The 17,571-nt window shown below is 37.0% G+C and overlaps 1 protein-coding gene and 1 long non-coding RNA gene across 2 annotated transcripts; both read right to left on the bottom strand.

Annotated features, from left to right (window-relative positions):
• Positions 1–1,496: 1,496 nt before the first annotated feature.
• LOC122298831 lies at positions 1,497–5,227 on the bottom strand. Its single transcript, XM_043108683.1, has 8 exons — positions 5,147–5,227; positions 4,750–4,988; positions 4,420–4,629; positions 4,136–4,228; positions 3,956–4,051; positions 3,203–3,862; positions 2,966–3,101; positions 1,497–1,866 (listed from the first exon to the last, which is right to left on the bottom strand). The coding sequence occupies exons 2-6, from the start codon at positions 4,813–4,815 to the stop codon at positions 3,500–3,502; spliced, it is 828 nt and encodes a 275-aa protein (XP_042964617.1). The 5' UTR covers positions 4,816–4,988; positions 5,147–5,227; the 3' UTR covers positions 1,497–1,866; positions 2,966–3,101; positions 3,203–3,499.
• A 10,566-nt stretch (positions 5,228–15,793) lies between these two features.
• LOC122298837 lies at positions 15,794–16,828 on the bottom strand. Its single transcript, XR_006239517.1, has 2 exons — positions 16,146–16,828; positions 15,794–16,031 (listed from the first exon to the last, which is right to left on the bottom strand). It is a non-coding gene; the product is annotated as an uncharacterized LOC122298837 (long non-coding RNA).
• Positions 16,829–17,571: the final 743 nt, after the last annotated feature.

Raw genomic sequence — 17,571 nt, 5'->3', positions numbered from 1 at the left:
GAAGTCTAGGCATTCAGTTACAGGACTGCCAGCCCTCCTGTTGTACCCCAAAGGACCAGACTGTGATCTATTTAAGTTTGCTTGTCCAGTTTCGGTGTGTGCTGCACTTGCTTTCCTATTTTGGAACACTACTTCCATTAATAGGAGAATGATGAAGATGATCACATAGAAAGAGGAGAATTTTCACTACTTCCATTAATAGGAGAATGATGAAGATGATCACAGAGAAAGAGGAGGATTTTCAAGTGTTTGCGGCAATGGCTTGAATTTTTTAAATGTTACATTATACATGGTGGAATGAAAGTGGGGTATGAATGTGGCTTGTAGCATTACTCTTTCTAAAAGATGATCAATTTTGTCTAAAACTTTAGTGTATTTTGGTCCTGTTATTTTGTCATCGTCCCTATTGTTGTTTTTGCCGTGAAAGCTAATGGTCGGAATAAGTAATCCCTTCATGAGATAAAAATTATTCCCACTAATTCCTCTGGTGGCTCCTTCGTGGCATATACTTCATGAGCATAGATAATTTACCCACCAACTTCCTCATTTCGTGGCAAAAAAAATATTTTTGCCATGAAAACTAATAGTGTCAATACGTAATTTCATCCGTGGGAAACTATGTTGCCAACCAAACTATTTTGGTGCAATTAAAACTTCTTCCCATGCGAGCATCTAATCGCTAATTACTTTTATCCACAAATAAGTATGTAGAGATTTTAGTGACATAAAGTTTTTTCCCATCCACTACCTCTTGGCTATAGTTAAATTTGGGTTGAAAACTTTTGGTGGCAAAAAATCCTATATGCAACAAATTAGTAGTCGGGTAAAATTTGATGCCATGCATCACTTTGTGGCTGGTTTAGTGGGTTAAAGTGTTTCCGCATCCAACACTTTTTGGCTATAGAGAGTTTTGGCAGGATGAATTTTGGTGGCAAATATGGTTTACACTTATTATGGTTACTATCCCCGTGACTTTTAATCGTGGCTAAAGAAGATTATCCATTAAAGATGTTCTTCACAATCGACTGTTGTGAATTTGTGATAATAACTTTTACGCTGCGTGTTAAAGGGGTGGGAAAATGCCACTGTGTTTGAGACTAATTAGTGGGAAACGTTTATTTGTTGTGAAATGTGGTGGTGGAAATCCTATTTTTGACCAATAGCAATATTGTTTAATATTTGTGGGGATCCAATTGCAGCATTTGGTATAACTTTTTCCCACGTAATGATTTAGTGGGCAGTATAATTTTTCCCATGGGTATTGTCACAACATCTGTACATTTTGTCACCAACAAAACACTATAAATGTCCAGATTTCAATATGACATTTATTGTTCTTAGGATGCATATATAACCTGTTTTTCAACTATAGTTCAATATGAGAACTATAGTTCTTAGGATGCAGTATACTTCTTGGCTATAGCCAGTTGATGCATATATAACCTGTTATTCAACAACAATAACTAATCCCAACAATGAACATGAACAACAATTTTAGAAAAAAGGAAGGGCTACCCAGTCAAAATATCAACAACAGATTGTATATTCTGTGTGTTTATAATCTGTCAACTCAGTTACATACACAACCACCAACAACTAGTACAAATCTGCCAACATTGTTCTTGCACCTATGATATAGAAAATCTCCTACAGAATATCCATAAGGGTGTTTACTTGAAGGCCATGAACCTAACTAACACATTTGGCAGCATGTTATCCAAGTACCTCCAATGGGATTAGTGCAGAGCAGGAAAAGAAGACCGATTCGTATGAGCATTAATGTAGAACTGGAGCCTATAATTTTTCCATTCTCCAGACATTCAGATTTACCAATATCCATCCACATAGCATGGTGCCAAATTGCTCCTGAAAGTGTAAAAAAGCAAAATCTATCAAATTTGACATAGTGATTTCAATGGGTTAAACTACATGACTAAAGCTAAAAGGTGGGGGAGCTTCTATAGTATTCAAATTATATCCATACCAGAAATAATAATTTTAATGCTTCCTTACTTGCCAATCATATTATATACAGGTTTGTGTATTTAGTTTTCTTGACTCTAAATGCAATTTTGGACAATGTCAACATCAAGCAATATCTATTCCCTGGGATTATCACTATATAAGCCACTACCAATTCTATGCCAACTGCTATTGCAGGTCCAGATTGCATATTAGTAGATTTAAGTGTGCTATTGCCTCATCCATGCAAACAATTAAATACCAAATGTTATATTCTATCCCAAAACTATTAGTACAATCAAGTATATGAAGTAGTTATTCTCAGAGAATGAGTATCGAAATTCAACAAACTTAACTCGCTTCATATCATATCTTGTTAAGAATCCATGACATTAGTATGAACTGTGGGAAAATATACTTGCTATAGCATGGGTAGCTGATTCCATTTTCTATTTTACCCAGTAATTCATAATTACTTTCAGATTCTCACAGTTCATAGTCGCTCATCTGTTTGACATTGACATACTATACCCCCGTGTTTGCTGAATGTAATTGAAGTTTACTATATTTAAAATCCACTCATGCTCCAAACTGTAAATATTGGTTGTCACTATTCTATGATAAACACAGCTCTATTTTGGCTTCTAGAGTATACTGTTATACCCTATAGTCAAGTTTTCATGTGGTACTTTTTTATATGTACCATGCAACTTAATTGTATACATTAGTATACAAATTGTTTTATCATAAATGGTCCTAACCAAGCACCACTCACAGATTTCTGATGGAAATTTATCCTAAGTTAGAGAAATTTGGTGTTTAACCTACCCAAGCTACTTAGTGTGTAGGTTATCTAGCTAATCTAACATACCTAAACAATTTAATTGAGCAAACCTGATGAAACAGTTCCACTGCCTATGTGTGTGATATTGAATAGGTTATTGGAGACTTTTACTTGAGTGACTAGAAATCTTAATTGATTTCAATAATTAAAGACACATACTGAGTTTGAATTTGCTGCCAGCCTTGATCATTCTCTAAGCATCTGAAACTGCTCTGAGATCTCCACCCACTCCTGCTCTACATTCCATGATCCATATGCTTCAGCTGAGCTTTTCCCCAACCTGTTAAAAGTTTCCCTGTCAATATATAACAATTAGCAGTTTCAGTATTCACAAGAATGTTACTCAAGGCTGCCATGTTTTTATTCAAAAATACTGGTGCATTCATCAAAACTTACCCTTTCCACATGGACCTAATCTTGTGAATGTGAAGGTAGTCAATTCCAAAAGTGATATTACTGCACCCCCAAAAAGTCAATGCTGAATACAAAAAGATGCAGATCCTAAACTACATTACTGAACTTCCCACAACTGTCTTATACATATCCACCCTAACTATACAAAACAACTACCAAAATTAGTACTACTTATAAACATAAGTCCATGGGCATTGGATTGAGCAAGCCATAATTGTAACAATCCACAAAAAACCCCCACCACCTACCCTTCACAAAAAATATCCTAGACTGAAATGCCTAAGCATCTTCATGAGTCTCTCTATGAGACTCACTTCCTCTCTCTAACTCACTTTGGCGATAGCTCATTAACAGTTTCTCATGCTCAGAAAAATTCTGCCTCAATGCAGCAATATCACCCATCATTTGATCTAGCTTGCTCTTGTACATTTCAGCCTCACTCTTGTGGCGTTGATTCTCCTCCGCTAGACGAATAAATGCTCGACTATTCTTCATTGCAGGAGAGGGGTCCGGAATCACCATATGCCCCATCCCTTGAGCATAACCAGATCTTTGTCCCAACACTTCTTTGAAGATGCTCTCAGCTGCTTCGACTACATCCTCCTCACTATCTTTCTCAGCTAACCTCTCGACCATTAAATTCTGAAAAAATTAATTTGTAATGGGATAAAATCAGCATTACTGTTAAACACTAATGCACTGGGTATGTCAAATTAAATTAGGAAGATGTCTTACATATTTGTGTTCAGTATCTGCATTGATGAATTGACCTTTTCGTGTTGACCAATGTGTTTCTTTATAAAATGCTATCATATCCAGCGCCAATGCCCTCTACAACACACAAGAAACAGTAGACGTGATCATCATTATTGCAAAACTTTAAGACTTATACCCCCAATCACAAAAGTCACTAACCTTCTCCTCTAATATCCTTATAAAGGATTTACGCCCACCGGTATGTTTGACTTTGAGTTTTTTCCTATTTGAACTGTTTGTTTTGGACTTCTCCTGCAATGATGTTCCAGAAAAATGACAAAGTCATTAGTTAGAATGTCTTTCCCTCATTTATACTTATTAATCAAAAACTGAAGCTGATTAGGAAGAACTTCTAACTGGTTGATATTTCAGACTATGTAGAAAATTTGGATGCATCTTTTTTGGATATTGTTACTTAGACAATACTATTCTACAATATTTACCTTGAATGTTGGACTTGCCCACCGTTCACATAGCTTTTCCCATACCGGTCTGGAGACCATGTCCGTCCCACCCCGTACGGCCTCTTCGTGTGATGCATATTTCAAATACCTCTTGTGTAGTGTATAATGATATGCATTATACTTATCGCCTAAATGTGACACAACCATCTCACGATGGTTGTCTCTCGACCAATCGAGAACAAAATCTGCCTGCATAAAATTAGTTAACATCAGTACAAATTTTAAGCACCTAACATCGTGTAATCAGCACATATGACTAATCAACCAACTTGTTATAGTGCACTTTTTTAGTAGAAAGTATAAAAGTACCCTAACACGGTCAATGAGCTCTTGCTTTTCGTCTTCAGGTACTAAACTCCAACTAGCATGCCTCATGTCGGCATGTACCTTAATAATCCATGTCAATCGGCCCGTGAATATTGATGCATTCTCACATGATGGCCCTCGATGACCTTCTTGTATAACCAGAGGGATCTTACCGACCTTCCTAAGTCGGTCAAATAACGTGCCCTTAGCTGGCCCTCTTCCCCGTTTCTTGCTAGGTCGATCTACATCAAGACATCAAAGCGTTCACACAAACCCAATCACTTTATTTGCTTACAGCCACCAGGAAAATATAATTAAAAACTAATACACAATATGTAATTGCTAACACGTCAAATATTAAGTTGAGGCTAAAAAATTCTGGGTTAGTTGCATTACATACCATTTTCTTGCTGCCCCTGTCCAATGTCTGCTAAAACCAAAGCCTCTTGTGCCCCCGCACCTCCAACATCCTGCGTTGATTCGTTTGAATTTGGCTCGTCCCGCAGTGTGGTTCTCGGTGGCAACACTTCTGCTTCTAAGCTGCTAGCAATGACAGCTGGACCGTGTGGGACTCGGCCCCCCCGAAACTTCACTGACCTCACCCTCATTACCTTTGCTCATATTAATCAGTTATAATATCAGTTGTGTATTTGCAAAGGATATGTAAAAACCACTTCTGATTACATGCTATTTAATGTGATCCTGGTCTTGTATTTGCATATTTCATGCCCATACACATTTACTCAGTGCGATAATATTTTTCTAGCAGTAAGCATACTGAAGCCACACCACCTACCTAATGCCTCTTTTCATCTAAATGATATTATGGCTTCCTTTTATTACCCACATTTTATCTTACCCAATAAATTACACCATTCATTAAAGGAACCCATAATGATTTAGCTCTTGTATAAGACATGCAGGTGTTCCTTTTTATGAGAATGAGGTGGCAGACGAACCATCTTTTGAATATCCTAATCACAGATCCATTTCCATGTTTCATTTCCCTTAGTCATGTTCATTTAAACCCATTGCAACATGTAACTGGAATGGCATTAAACTTTATTTATGATTATATTGTCATACTAACTGATGGGTCAACTCAACTCAGTAACCACAGTTCAAAATCCATATTTTATGGATCTAGACATAAAGGACAATAAAAACTCTGGATACTCCAAGGCTACCTGCTTGTGTTAAAATCAGATTTCTAAGTCTACTGCTACTCTCATAGACTTAGTGCCTCTACCCTCACTGTGATAATATTTTACTATTATCACAGTCTATGTCAAAACTAAACCGTAGACTTACCTGTTTTCGTCATGCATGGACTTATAATCTCAGTAATTATGTTAAAAAACTAAAACAAATGTTAAATCAAGTGGCCAAAACATGGATTTCCTCCAATTATTCTAATTAATTGACCATACAAAGTGATATCTCTGAAAACAGTAAATGAATAAACTATTACTTGCTGCATGACTGAAAATCCATCATCAGATACCATGTGAATGGGATAAAAGTTTGCACATCCAGTTTGTTATTGTAACCAAGATAGTTTGCAACAACCTGTATTTTCTACAGGCAACCATGTAGTAAGGATGTGATTATGTATTAGTACTTAAGCTTGAATCCTATGGTAGCTATACTTGCTATTCTGAAATTAATAGCAAGTATTCTAACATCCCTAACCATTAAAATATGCAGAAGTCAATATATTATGCATTTAGATGAAAGCATAGACTTGTGATACCACACCTTCCTAATGCAACTCATTGCAGTATACCTCAGCAACTCAAAATGCAGGATAAAGATGATGTTTAAATATTCTTGCAACATGTTTCCAAAATACAGCATGTTTTCAAATAGAAGTAGTTCCATACTGGAAAGCCTCAGACAGAGGTGATAGATAAGTAAGGCACTCGAGGTGTAGTATAGTCAAAAGAGTCTATTTTTAAAGTGAACTCCAGTTGGTAGGAAAGAAGTCAGTTTCATGATACTAGATTGATGATTGACTTAAACTGCTACGAACATCAATGTCCTAGGTAGAAGAAATGACATTAGTAAACTGAAACCAACATCCAGCTTGGAGACCCGTGTAAACTGGTGCATCAACTCATTTCAATAAATACAAAGTCATAGAATAAAGTAGTTGATGTGTAATAGGATATCCACTTGTAAGACAGTAAAAAAACTAGAGTCCTGGATGGCTATGAAGCTATATGCTTGGACAGAGGTGAATTAGCAACTTATTTCCCCACTGTATATACTGTGAAGAAGATGTGCAAAGAAAATGAAAACTGAAGTAGGAAGAGAAGAAGCAAGTGCTTGCAAATCATCCATGTCCAAACCTGATGCCAGAGTTGGTTTCCCTTGATATGCAGGGAAGGCCACAGTAGCTTAAACACTCTGGATATTTTTGAAGTTCAAAGTGTCTAGTGCGTAACTAAAATATTGACTGCTGCAACTCAGAACCAAATAAGACTGTTCTGATTCAGGATTGTGAGCCAGCTGTCCCCAAATATCTTACTTTGGCAGCTTGTCAGGCAGATCATCAAATCAAAGAAAGGGCGCCTTTTCCCATCTGAAAATTGACTATCCCGCCCTTGTACTTCTTCTCCCGCCCCTTACATATTACCAGTTTTTTGGATCCTGATCTTACCCTTACACTGCAAACAATTAAATACTCCAATTAGTAAAGTTTTGTTATATTTTATATGCACAAAAAATACATCCTACTCAGGTTCAACATTATTTCAAGAATAACTTACCAAATTGTTCCTGTTTTGAATCCTTGAACCGACAACAAGACGTTGCACTTAGGCAAATTATGTCACCAATAATACCATCAATATTAACCAATGCTATTTTTCAATCACGAATCTATTGGCACATTAATTTGCTCAACAGTTATAATAGCCTCTGTGAGCGTCCAGTTTTGAATCTCATGCTCAGAATTGTACAACACAGTTGAATACTCCCTGTTGTTACATATCAACTGGGTGCAAACATGTTTAATTGAATGTGAATATTTGCTTATTTTAAAAAGTGCAATACTGTGATATCAAGTCAATGGGATAAAAGTTTCTGTAAAGTTCTTTTTGTTAATCATTATGTGCCAAAATTCAGTCAACATCTCTTTATCATGTTGGTTCCAATATTATTGATTAATGGCGTGGGTCTATTGGCACATTAATTTCTTGGAAGCAGGCCCTTGTAAGCACATTCTGAAATTGCATTTTCGATTTTGACAATACTCCCACATGGGTATTGTGCTAGGCTGATCAGCACATCCACTCTTTCAGGTGCTTCCCAACAACACCACCAAACTTTTCCAGCACATTCTGGGAAAAGTTCCTGGATGGCTAAACCATGCCCCAACTTGTTCCTGAACAAAAAAGGAAATATACACCTAATTAATAGAAATGGCAGAGTGAGAGAGAGAGAAGAGAGAAAAATGGCTACTATCCTGATTTTCAAAGAACCAGGGACTAAGCTTTTCTTCATCCCCAGCATTCTTCAATAACTCAGTGGGCAGCTCCTCCATTCTCATCCTCAGGTTCATTTCAAGGAATGAAGAATTCTAGATTTACAGTAGTGATCCTAATCCTGCACAATTGAAAACCATACATTAAAACCAGGGTTGTTGCATGCTATAGAAGAGGCTAAAACTCACTGTATTCCTACTGAAATTGTTCTGGAAGGCTCAACTGATAAGCTTAACTGGATTCAACCAAAACAAGTGAGCCTCCAATACTGTAAAATGGAGCCTTTTCCATTGTTCCCAGTGCAGTCCAGCCACTGGACTTGGCTATATTACATGTAGGGGTTTGTAGAACACTTTGTGTACAGATTTTCTGAAATGTGTACACAAAGTCTCCATTTTAGAACTGAGCAACAGTTTACCCAATTTTGTAAATGTTTTGTAGACTTCTAAAACAAGTTATAAATTATTACAAAAAAGCTAGCAGTTGTAAGAAATTTCACCCATTAAATGCATAACACTTGGATGTTGCACATGGTTGGTACTTAGTTAAAAACTTGGATTGCTCATGAAACTTGTGTGGCCAGTTTCTACATACCTAACTCCAACCCTTAAATAGTTATAACAAACTCTAACCAATATTGATCTTCTTCTTCTCAGATGTGAACTAATGACGCAAATACATTTTGTCGTTATGTGGAGTTAATGACTTCCACATAATGCAAATAAAGAAAATATGGGGTTGTTGCATGAGTACACGTTATGACTCTAAAAGCTACTAAATATATGCTTGAATGAATGGAAAAGCAATTCCAAATTGTCATCACACATAAGGAGGCGTAACTTGTTTTACGAGTCTGAATAATATTAAGTTACATATAGTGATTTCAATAACTACACCGATGAAGTCCATTGGAAAACTTGGAATGCACAAAAACAAGCGGGGGCTGGAATTAAAACTCTTCTCCCTCCTCCTCATACTCGGCCTCGCTGTCAGAGTTACCATCGACACCTACATCATCCAGTCTCAAGTCATCGCCATGTAGTTCATCATCAATGAATACATCATCATCAACTTCTGTCATTGGTTCTCTATGCGATATGGAAGTTGGATCAACAGGCAAATGGTCTGAGTCTTCTCGATTTAATGGCTGGGCCATGGCTGACCCACTCTGTGGAATAGGTGGATAATTGTTAGTGTTGTTGTCACCATCATCATTTGAGTCACCATCTGATGCTTCATCATCGTCAATCCCATCATCAACAGTTGTATTTGCAGGAATGTTGTAAACATTCCTACTTGTCAATTTTTGGACTACCTGCCAACTGCCCCCCAATATCGGATCATTGAGATAAAAGACTTGATTTGCTTGGTCGGCAAGGACGAAAGGTTGATCTTTATACCATGTCCTAGCAGTATTGACTACCGTCATTTTGTCCCTAACACGTATCCCCCTTCTCGGGTCGCCAATGTCATACCAAGCGCATTGAAAGAGATATACCGAACGCCAACCCATGTAGCGCAATTCCAATATATCATGTAACACACCGTAGAAGTCAACATGGGATCCCTGATGCTCGCCATGCACGACCACCCCACTGTTTTGGCTGCGGCGATACCTTTCCCTCTCTTTCGTATGAAAGCGAACACCATTCATTATGCATCCGGCATAAGATGCGACCCATGGATCTGGACCACATGCTAAGGCATATATCTCATCTGTTACCGCATCCGGCCTAACTGAACGAAGCTCTCGAATCTACCAGACAAAGAATATATATGCCGAATTAGTTATATGTATATTATGAGATTGGAAGTAGGTACAGCAATGCAGACGGTTTCATATCTTACTCGTGATCTGAACCAAGATGGGAATTGATTCTGGTGCGTTTGGTCGATATTCTGAGCGTGATCTTCTTGGATCTTCTTATAGTGCTCCCTGTCAATATATGTGACACGATCATTCCCCATGAATGAGATAAGTGATATAACACATGATAATTGTTTTGTATTTAAGTAATAGATGATTGACTTACTCAATGTATTGCTCAATCTCCGAGCAATTATTAAGTATATACCATCGGGCATTGACGAATAGTGAGTCTGATAATTTGTGGGATCTTGCTGTTCCCAAAGGTCTAAGCTTTTGTGAGAACACAGATAAACTTTGCTCATTTCCCTTATCAGTTGAGCCAATACGAACATCAATGTTTCGTTCCTCGCGATTGTATCTAGTTTCAATATTATGGAGGTACATTGAGCAAAATGTCAGACACTCGATATGCACATATGCCTCAGCAATTGAGCCCTCTGGCCGAGCTCTGTTGCGAACGTACCTCTTGAACTTCCCTAGATACCTTTCGAAAGGGTACATCCACCTATATTGCACAGGTCCTGCTAGAAATGCCTCATCTGGCAAGTGAATGGCAAGGTGCACCATGATATCAAAAAAGGCTGGAGGGAATATCATTTCTAATTTGCAGAGAATGAAGGGAATATTAGCCTGAAGAGATGTCAACACTGATAAGTTCAAAGTTCGAGAACACAATTCTTTGAAGAACGAGCTCAAATCTATTAAGGCTTGACGTACATCAGACCGTAAAAACCCACCAATGACAACCGGCAAGAGTGATTGCAAGAAGACATGACAGTCATGGCTCTTCATTCCACTGATCTTTCCATCACTAGCGTTCACACAACGGGCAATGTTCGATGCAAATCCATCAGGAAATTTCACTTTTGACACCCAATCACAGAAAACCCTTCGTTCCAAGGAATTTAACATGTAGCAACCAAGACTCATACTTACTCGGTCCCCAGCATGTTGTAAATGCAATTCCTTCCTTATTCCAAGATTTTCCATATCCCTGCGGGCATTGGGAGAGTCCTTTGTTTTTCCTTCAATATTCAGCAATGTTCCTAAAACGCTATCGCAGATGTTTTTCTCAATATGCATGACATCAAGGTTATGTCTCAAGGCCAAGTCTAACCAATATTGAAGCTCAAAGAAGATAGATTTTTTGGTCCAATTTAGTTGATTGGGCGTTCGCTTCCGCTTCGAACTAGCTTTACCAAACTGGATATGGTTGGAGACCTCATATAATTGTTCTATCAATTCCTCTCCCTGGACCCTTGATGGTTGGAGTCCATGCTCTTCGCACCCATTGAAAGAATTTTTTTTCCGTCTCCAACTATGATCAGGTGGCAACCACCGTCGATGCCCCATATAGCAATGCTTTCGCCCATAGACCAACCACTGTGAATTTGTGCCTTCTCTACATGAAGGACATGCCATCTTGCCCTTTGTGCTCCACCCAGAAAGATTGGCGTATGCGGGGAAGTCATTGATAGTCCAAAGTAGTGCTGCATGTAAGCTAAACATTTCCCCACTGTACGCATTAAACGTCCGAATACCCTCTTCCCATAGTTCCTTCAACTCATCAACAAGAGGACGCAAGAACACATCAATATCATTCCCTGGTGACTTAGGGCCAGGGATTAGTAACGACAAGATGGTGTATGGATCTTTCATACATGACCAAGGGGGCAAGTTGTAAGGCACAAGTAGTACTGGCCATATACTGTACGGCTTACTCATGTTATTGAATGGGTTAAACCCATCACTCGCCAAACCGAGTCGAACATTGCGAGGATCTTGGGAAAAGGCAAGATGTTTGTTATCAAAGTCTTTCCATGCCTTTGAATCTGCTGGATGTCGCATGCATGATGGATCGTCAACACGTGCATCAACATGCCATCTCATGGCTCGGGCAGTCTTTGTTGACATAAATAGCCTCTGCAAGCGCGGCTTCAGGGGGAAGTATCGAAGAACCTTTTGTGGTACCATTCGTTGCTCACTTGTGCTTACAACCCACCTAGATGCCGAACATTTAGGGCAAGCATTGTACGATGCATTTTCCTTCCAAAACAACACACAGTCATTTGGGCAAACATGTATCTTGTCATAACTGAAACCCAAGCCACGCTCTAAGCGACGAGCATCGTTATATGAATCTGGGAAATGAGCGTCGGGAAATGCAGCATGCAGAAGCTTGAGTACCATGTCAAAGGACTTCACGGTCCAACCACCTATGCTTTTGATGTGAAGCAACTTGACCATGAATGATAGCTTCGAGAACTTCGCACATCCAGGATAAAGTGGCCTTCGTGCGTCAGCAACCAACTCCTCAAAATTATAGTTGGTTGGAGCATCAGAGGTGGACCCGACATCAAAGTTGTGGGCATTTCCATCATTGCTACCTGGATTATCCATGAATGACCCATGCCGAATGTCATCTAACATCTCATCGACATCATCCATGTAGTGATTGGAAGGAGATGCATCATCATCTACATCTTCAGAGAATGTAGAATTTAGGATCGGATCCTCTTCTCCATGAAAAATCCATATTGTATAGGTTGGATCAATCCCTTTTAAAAACAAATGATCTTCCACAATACGAATAGAGTGGAAAGCCCTATTCCGGCATCTCTTACATGGACACCTAATCTGATTGGGTGTTGATGAATGTGCTTGCGCCATGGCTAAGAATTGTCGAACACCTTGATCATACTCAGTGGAATGCAATCTATCTTCAATATGCACCCAAGACTTATCCATCTTATGTATCAAGGTGAATTAGCAACAAAAGGCTAATTAGGACAGGTTTGGCACATGGACATAATGACCTTCGAATAGAAAATTAAATGATATTAGTCTTCTATCATAGCATGATGAGCTTTGTATACTAGAATACCATAGTAAATTCTACATGAATTAACTCGCACAGTGCTGTAAACCAGTAGTAGTATCTGAAAGAAGCTTATAATCATGAGATAACTAAGTGATAAAGTATTAATGGGTTTGTCACATTCCAAGGATAAGCTAAAGTATATGAAATCATATACTTGTAACCTACAAACACAGTCCAAACCCACAAACGTCAGTAATGTTTATGCTTCCAATAGTCATATTCTGTTGGAATCTTAGATGTAGTTAACGTGTGGGAAATGAAGGTCTATATGTACTCACCATGCAGAATAGTACATATGGTAAGTAGTAGGTTATCCATGGTTCAACAATAATAGGAACACATTTGCTCATAGAATGAACTATTCAGAGGAGGCAAGGATAAGGACATAAGGGCATTCTTTATAAGTAATTCTTTTTCAGAGTTAAATACATTAATTTATAAAAATTAAGGGCTACACCAATTAAATATTGTAGACTATTCATCTAGGGAGTAAGTTTGGTGACTAAAGATTTAGAATATTAGGAGGTACCATGCACAACTGGGGATCAAATTATATATTTGAGTTAACAGAAGTCCAGGTTTTGGGACTGGTCATGTATTAACTATATGTGAGATTTTTTCTAAGGGACCTTAATGCCTCTTGATGTAATAGTTCCCAAGACAGAGAATTAATCGATGCCTAAAGTATTGTTGTTGGTTTTTGGTGTAAACATTTGGGCGTTGAGGCTAAATGGGTTGCAATTATACCTACTTATATTGCTTACAGCCACAAAAGTAATAGTTAAGGGTGTATACAAAGGACTTTTAATCAAAATTGCACGTAGGGGTATCCAACATGATTAGGTGAGAGTCCACAAAGTTAAAAGCATCTAATATCCCCTGTTATTCAGCTGCAATGATGCCACGACTTGTTCGTAGTGGGTTTATTCAAAGCTTAACAAACCACAATTACTACCTTGGATTTGAAGATAAATTCTATTGAATGGTCCAGATTCTGTGGCAAAATACAAGTCAGACACATGATTAAGTGGTACTCAATCATGTGTCTGAACGTATGTATTCAAAGATGTTGAATGGATGAATGATCGAATCTAATGCTATCTACTTCAGAAAAAACTTATGGGTTTTGTTGAACACAAAAAGAGTCTATGATACCCAGTTAAAAAGGTGATCAACAAATGCAAATAAAATGAAAACATTACTGAGTTTGTCTTTAAAAACAGGGCAGATTGAAAGGGCACGCATAATTCAAAATTTTGACGCAATGTTGGGATTGATGGGTCGAGAACAAATACAAAGGGATATTACCCAATTAGTAAAGTTTTTTTTTTTTTTTTTATTGCTAATTCATGGCATAATGCCACCTTCCCCATTGGCTTATGTCCAGAATATGGTTTTGAATACTCTCAAGTGAATCAAGTATTCAAAACTGATTGTAGTAGGATGAATAATCATAAAAGTATATGATTAGGAATTTTTTGGTCCACTGGTAGTGCCTCTAAGCTGCAGTGGGGTTGCAGATCTACAGTTTCAGTAGCTAAACATGCATTTTGCTAATATCCATATTTAACTTCAATTACATTGAATCCACAAGTTTCAATACTGAATTTGAATATGTATTCTATCCCAAATATAAAATGTTGAGAATACTATTTGTACAAAAAACAAATACTGTATACACTGGAGTTATATGCTGAACATATCACTTACTTACATGTTTTTATATAACATATATACAATAATAGGAACAATATTGTAGACTGTTGATCTAGTTAGTGTTTTGGTGACTAAAGGATTATACCATTAGGAGGGGTTACGCAACTATGCCACAGTTGGTTTCCTCCTCAAACTAATAGTGGATGGAAGGCAAGTGGGCTTCCCCTCTATATAGAAGAATATGAGAACAAATTATTACTATATCTTCAATAGCTCTTGTTTCCACCAATATTGCAATATTGGTGGGGACCCCAAGAGAATACTGTTTTATGGTGAATGAGAATGGCTATAAAACAATATAAAAACCTCATTCATGCATTTAAGACTGAATTAATATGTATCCTAGAGTTAGGGGATGAATTAAGTGGCAATAAATTGGGGCTGGATGAATTGAAGAGGCTGGATCTTACAATTGATCTCGAGACTTGTGTAAGCATTGTTTCGATCATACCTACTAGGAGTTGGAGGCCTCAATTAGCGAATACTTGGCTATATGCCTTAAATAATTCTCTATGAAATCTATATATTAGAAATCAGTTCCCTTATATGATATTTGGAAAATTATTTAACAAGGAGTCATAAGCCTGGTAGGACTCGGTGACCTAACTGTTATTCAAAAATAGTGTGTTGGGTACCCACTATTATGGGTCTTGGGGGCAAGCATGAGTTGGGGGGGGGGGGGGGGAGAGAGAGAGAGAGAGAGAGAGAGAGAGAGAGAGAGCAGACAAGAGATAGAGGGGTCTGGGCTGGTGTTTCCTTGAGGGATCTCAGAGAAGTCAGAAGATAGGAAGGATGCCCATTATTCATAAGAAACCTATACAATAAATCCTCCTATAAAACCAAGGTATATAGACATATATACCAAAGGAAATTTGTGAACCGATCATTGAATTATAGGCTCAACCCAAGTAAAAGCAGCCTAATTGAGAGCATCCAAGTTGAAAGGACCATCGTAAATCGAGAATATTATCACATCGTGAGTCAAAACTAGGAATTTAAAGAACATCAAAAGAATAAAAACTTCGTAGAGACGAATACCAATTCTCCATGGAAGGATATTCGACACCCAAAAGAAACCCCAAAAGAAAAGAATTTTGACATGAAAAGACAATCTCCTATTCACGTATACCCACGATAGCTTATAAAAGTCAGATTAATCCGATCAAAATAAACCAGGCAACACAATTCGACAGCCATCCTTCAAAACCCAGAAAAAGGGGTCACAATCGTTAACAATCTTACATAGACTGAACCCAGAAAGTCGATCCTTTTAGCATACCCAGATCATCACATCCATCGGAATATCCAATTGACCATTAAACTTGATCAACTACCAAAAGAAGAAGAAAAAACTTAACACAATCAAATATGATTAAATAACTTTTCCATCTGTACATTATGATCATTACAGATCGAAACAGAACAATTCAGAAATGAGGATTACATATCAGAGAAACCCAGGATTCCTCAAAAGCCATCTGCATCCGTCAACAATTGCACAGAATTTCACCTTTTTCTTATTCAAAACAGAAAATTGCAGATCAGTTTGGAAAGAGATAGAAAGTGGGTGTCTAATCAGAGCTCTATTGTCTTAGAAAAACGGAATATGAATTTGGGGGCACTGAGATGTTCCAAAGGAATTGAGGAGATAAAGAAGGGAATTTTGGGAGAGAATGAACAAATTTGATCTCTTTTTTTCCTTTTTCCTTCTAATTTTTTACTTTCCTACGGGAGGTTGTGCCGTGTAACCCTTCTTCTATATAAATCTAATACGTTTTCTAAAGCGATGAGGCCAGGTGTCTCCTAGGTGGTGAAGGAGTGAAATGCTACATTGCCATATATTTATACTCTGGGTCAGCAGCTTCTTATCGACTGGGGTAACTCCTTCACCTTAAAATGGGGCTCTCAATTTTTAACTACCATCTTTGAGTTTGATACGAACTGAATATTTGAAAGGATTAAGATATATCAGCATAATTTGACTCGAATCAGTTTTAATTGACCTGATTAATTAATTAATGAGTTATCTTTCCACCAATTCCTATAAATATTTAACCGTACTCATCCATTATCGAAATACACTTGAATTTTGTTAGTCTAGTCTCTCATGGTACTGATCATAGTAAAAACAACTAGATGATAATTGAGTGACAAAAATTTATAATTTTTGTAGTTAATAATCTTATTATTATTATTATTATTATTATTATTATTATTATTATTTGCAATAAGTATTATATATAGCGAATTAAGAATATCCTTCAAAATCAAAATCATTTGAAAAATTAAAATTCTAAAAAATTCAATACAAGAAAACTGTTTATTTCATGTGGTCAGCTATTTTATGAGAAAAGGATTTTTTTTTTGTCAAAATGAGTCTGTTTTCGTCTCAAATAGTCATTATCACCGTAAATAATCCATTACAAATCCTTGTTTTGCTTATAGTGATTGTACTATATATCCATGGGTTTTGTTATTGACTACTAATGCAAGAGGCCAATATATAATCAAAACTCACTTCTAGGGGTGTAATCGGTCTAGATCATTCTGGTTTTGACTACTAGTATTAATATTACTATATAAAAATGATTTAATATAGTATTAGTATACTAATATATATTAGTATTATTATTGTATTATGTATTTATCAAAATGATTCAAAAGAATATGTTGAGAATTTATTAGGTTTAAAAATATAATTAATAGATATATTTATATTAATAATATATGACCAAACAAAGGTTCATGTTTAATATTATAACTTTATGTTATAAATTATAATATAATATTATTTTATATATAATTATATATCTAATATTAAAAATTAATTACATATATAAACACGAACCGGTCCTAAAAATTCTAGAACT

This window comes from Carya illinoinensis, chromosome 2 (genome assembly GCF_018687715.1).
Source record: "Carya illinoinensis cultivar Pawnee chromosome 2, C.illinoinensisPawnee_v1, whole genome shotgun sequence".
NCBI classification, from domain to species: domain Eukaryota; kingdom Viridiplantae; phylum Streptophyta; class Magnoliopsida; order Fagales; family Juglandaceae; genus Carya; species Carya illinoinensis.
Note: the sequence above shows the minus strand (reverse complement) of the source record. Positions and strands in the feature narration are given on the sequence as shown.

Bases quoted from the DNA above. Each gene is read 5' to 3' on its own strand.
- LOC122298831 (XM_043108683.1), bottom strand. From the start codon at position 4,815: ATGAGGCATGCTAGTTGGAGTTTAGTACCTGAAGACGAAAAGCAAGAG. The intron at 4,630-4,749 runs GTACTTTTATAC...AATTTTATGCAG, and splicing joins AGCTCATTGACCGTGTTAGG to GCAGATTTTGTTCTCGATTG. The intron at 3,863-3,955 runs GTAAGACATCTT...TAATTTTTTCAG, and splicing joins CAGATACTGAACACAAATAT to AATTTAATGGTCGAGAGGTT.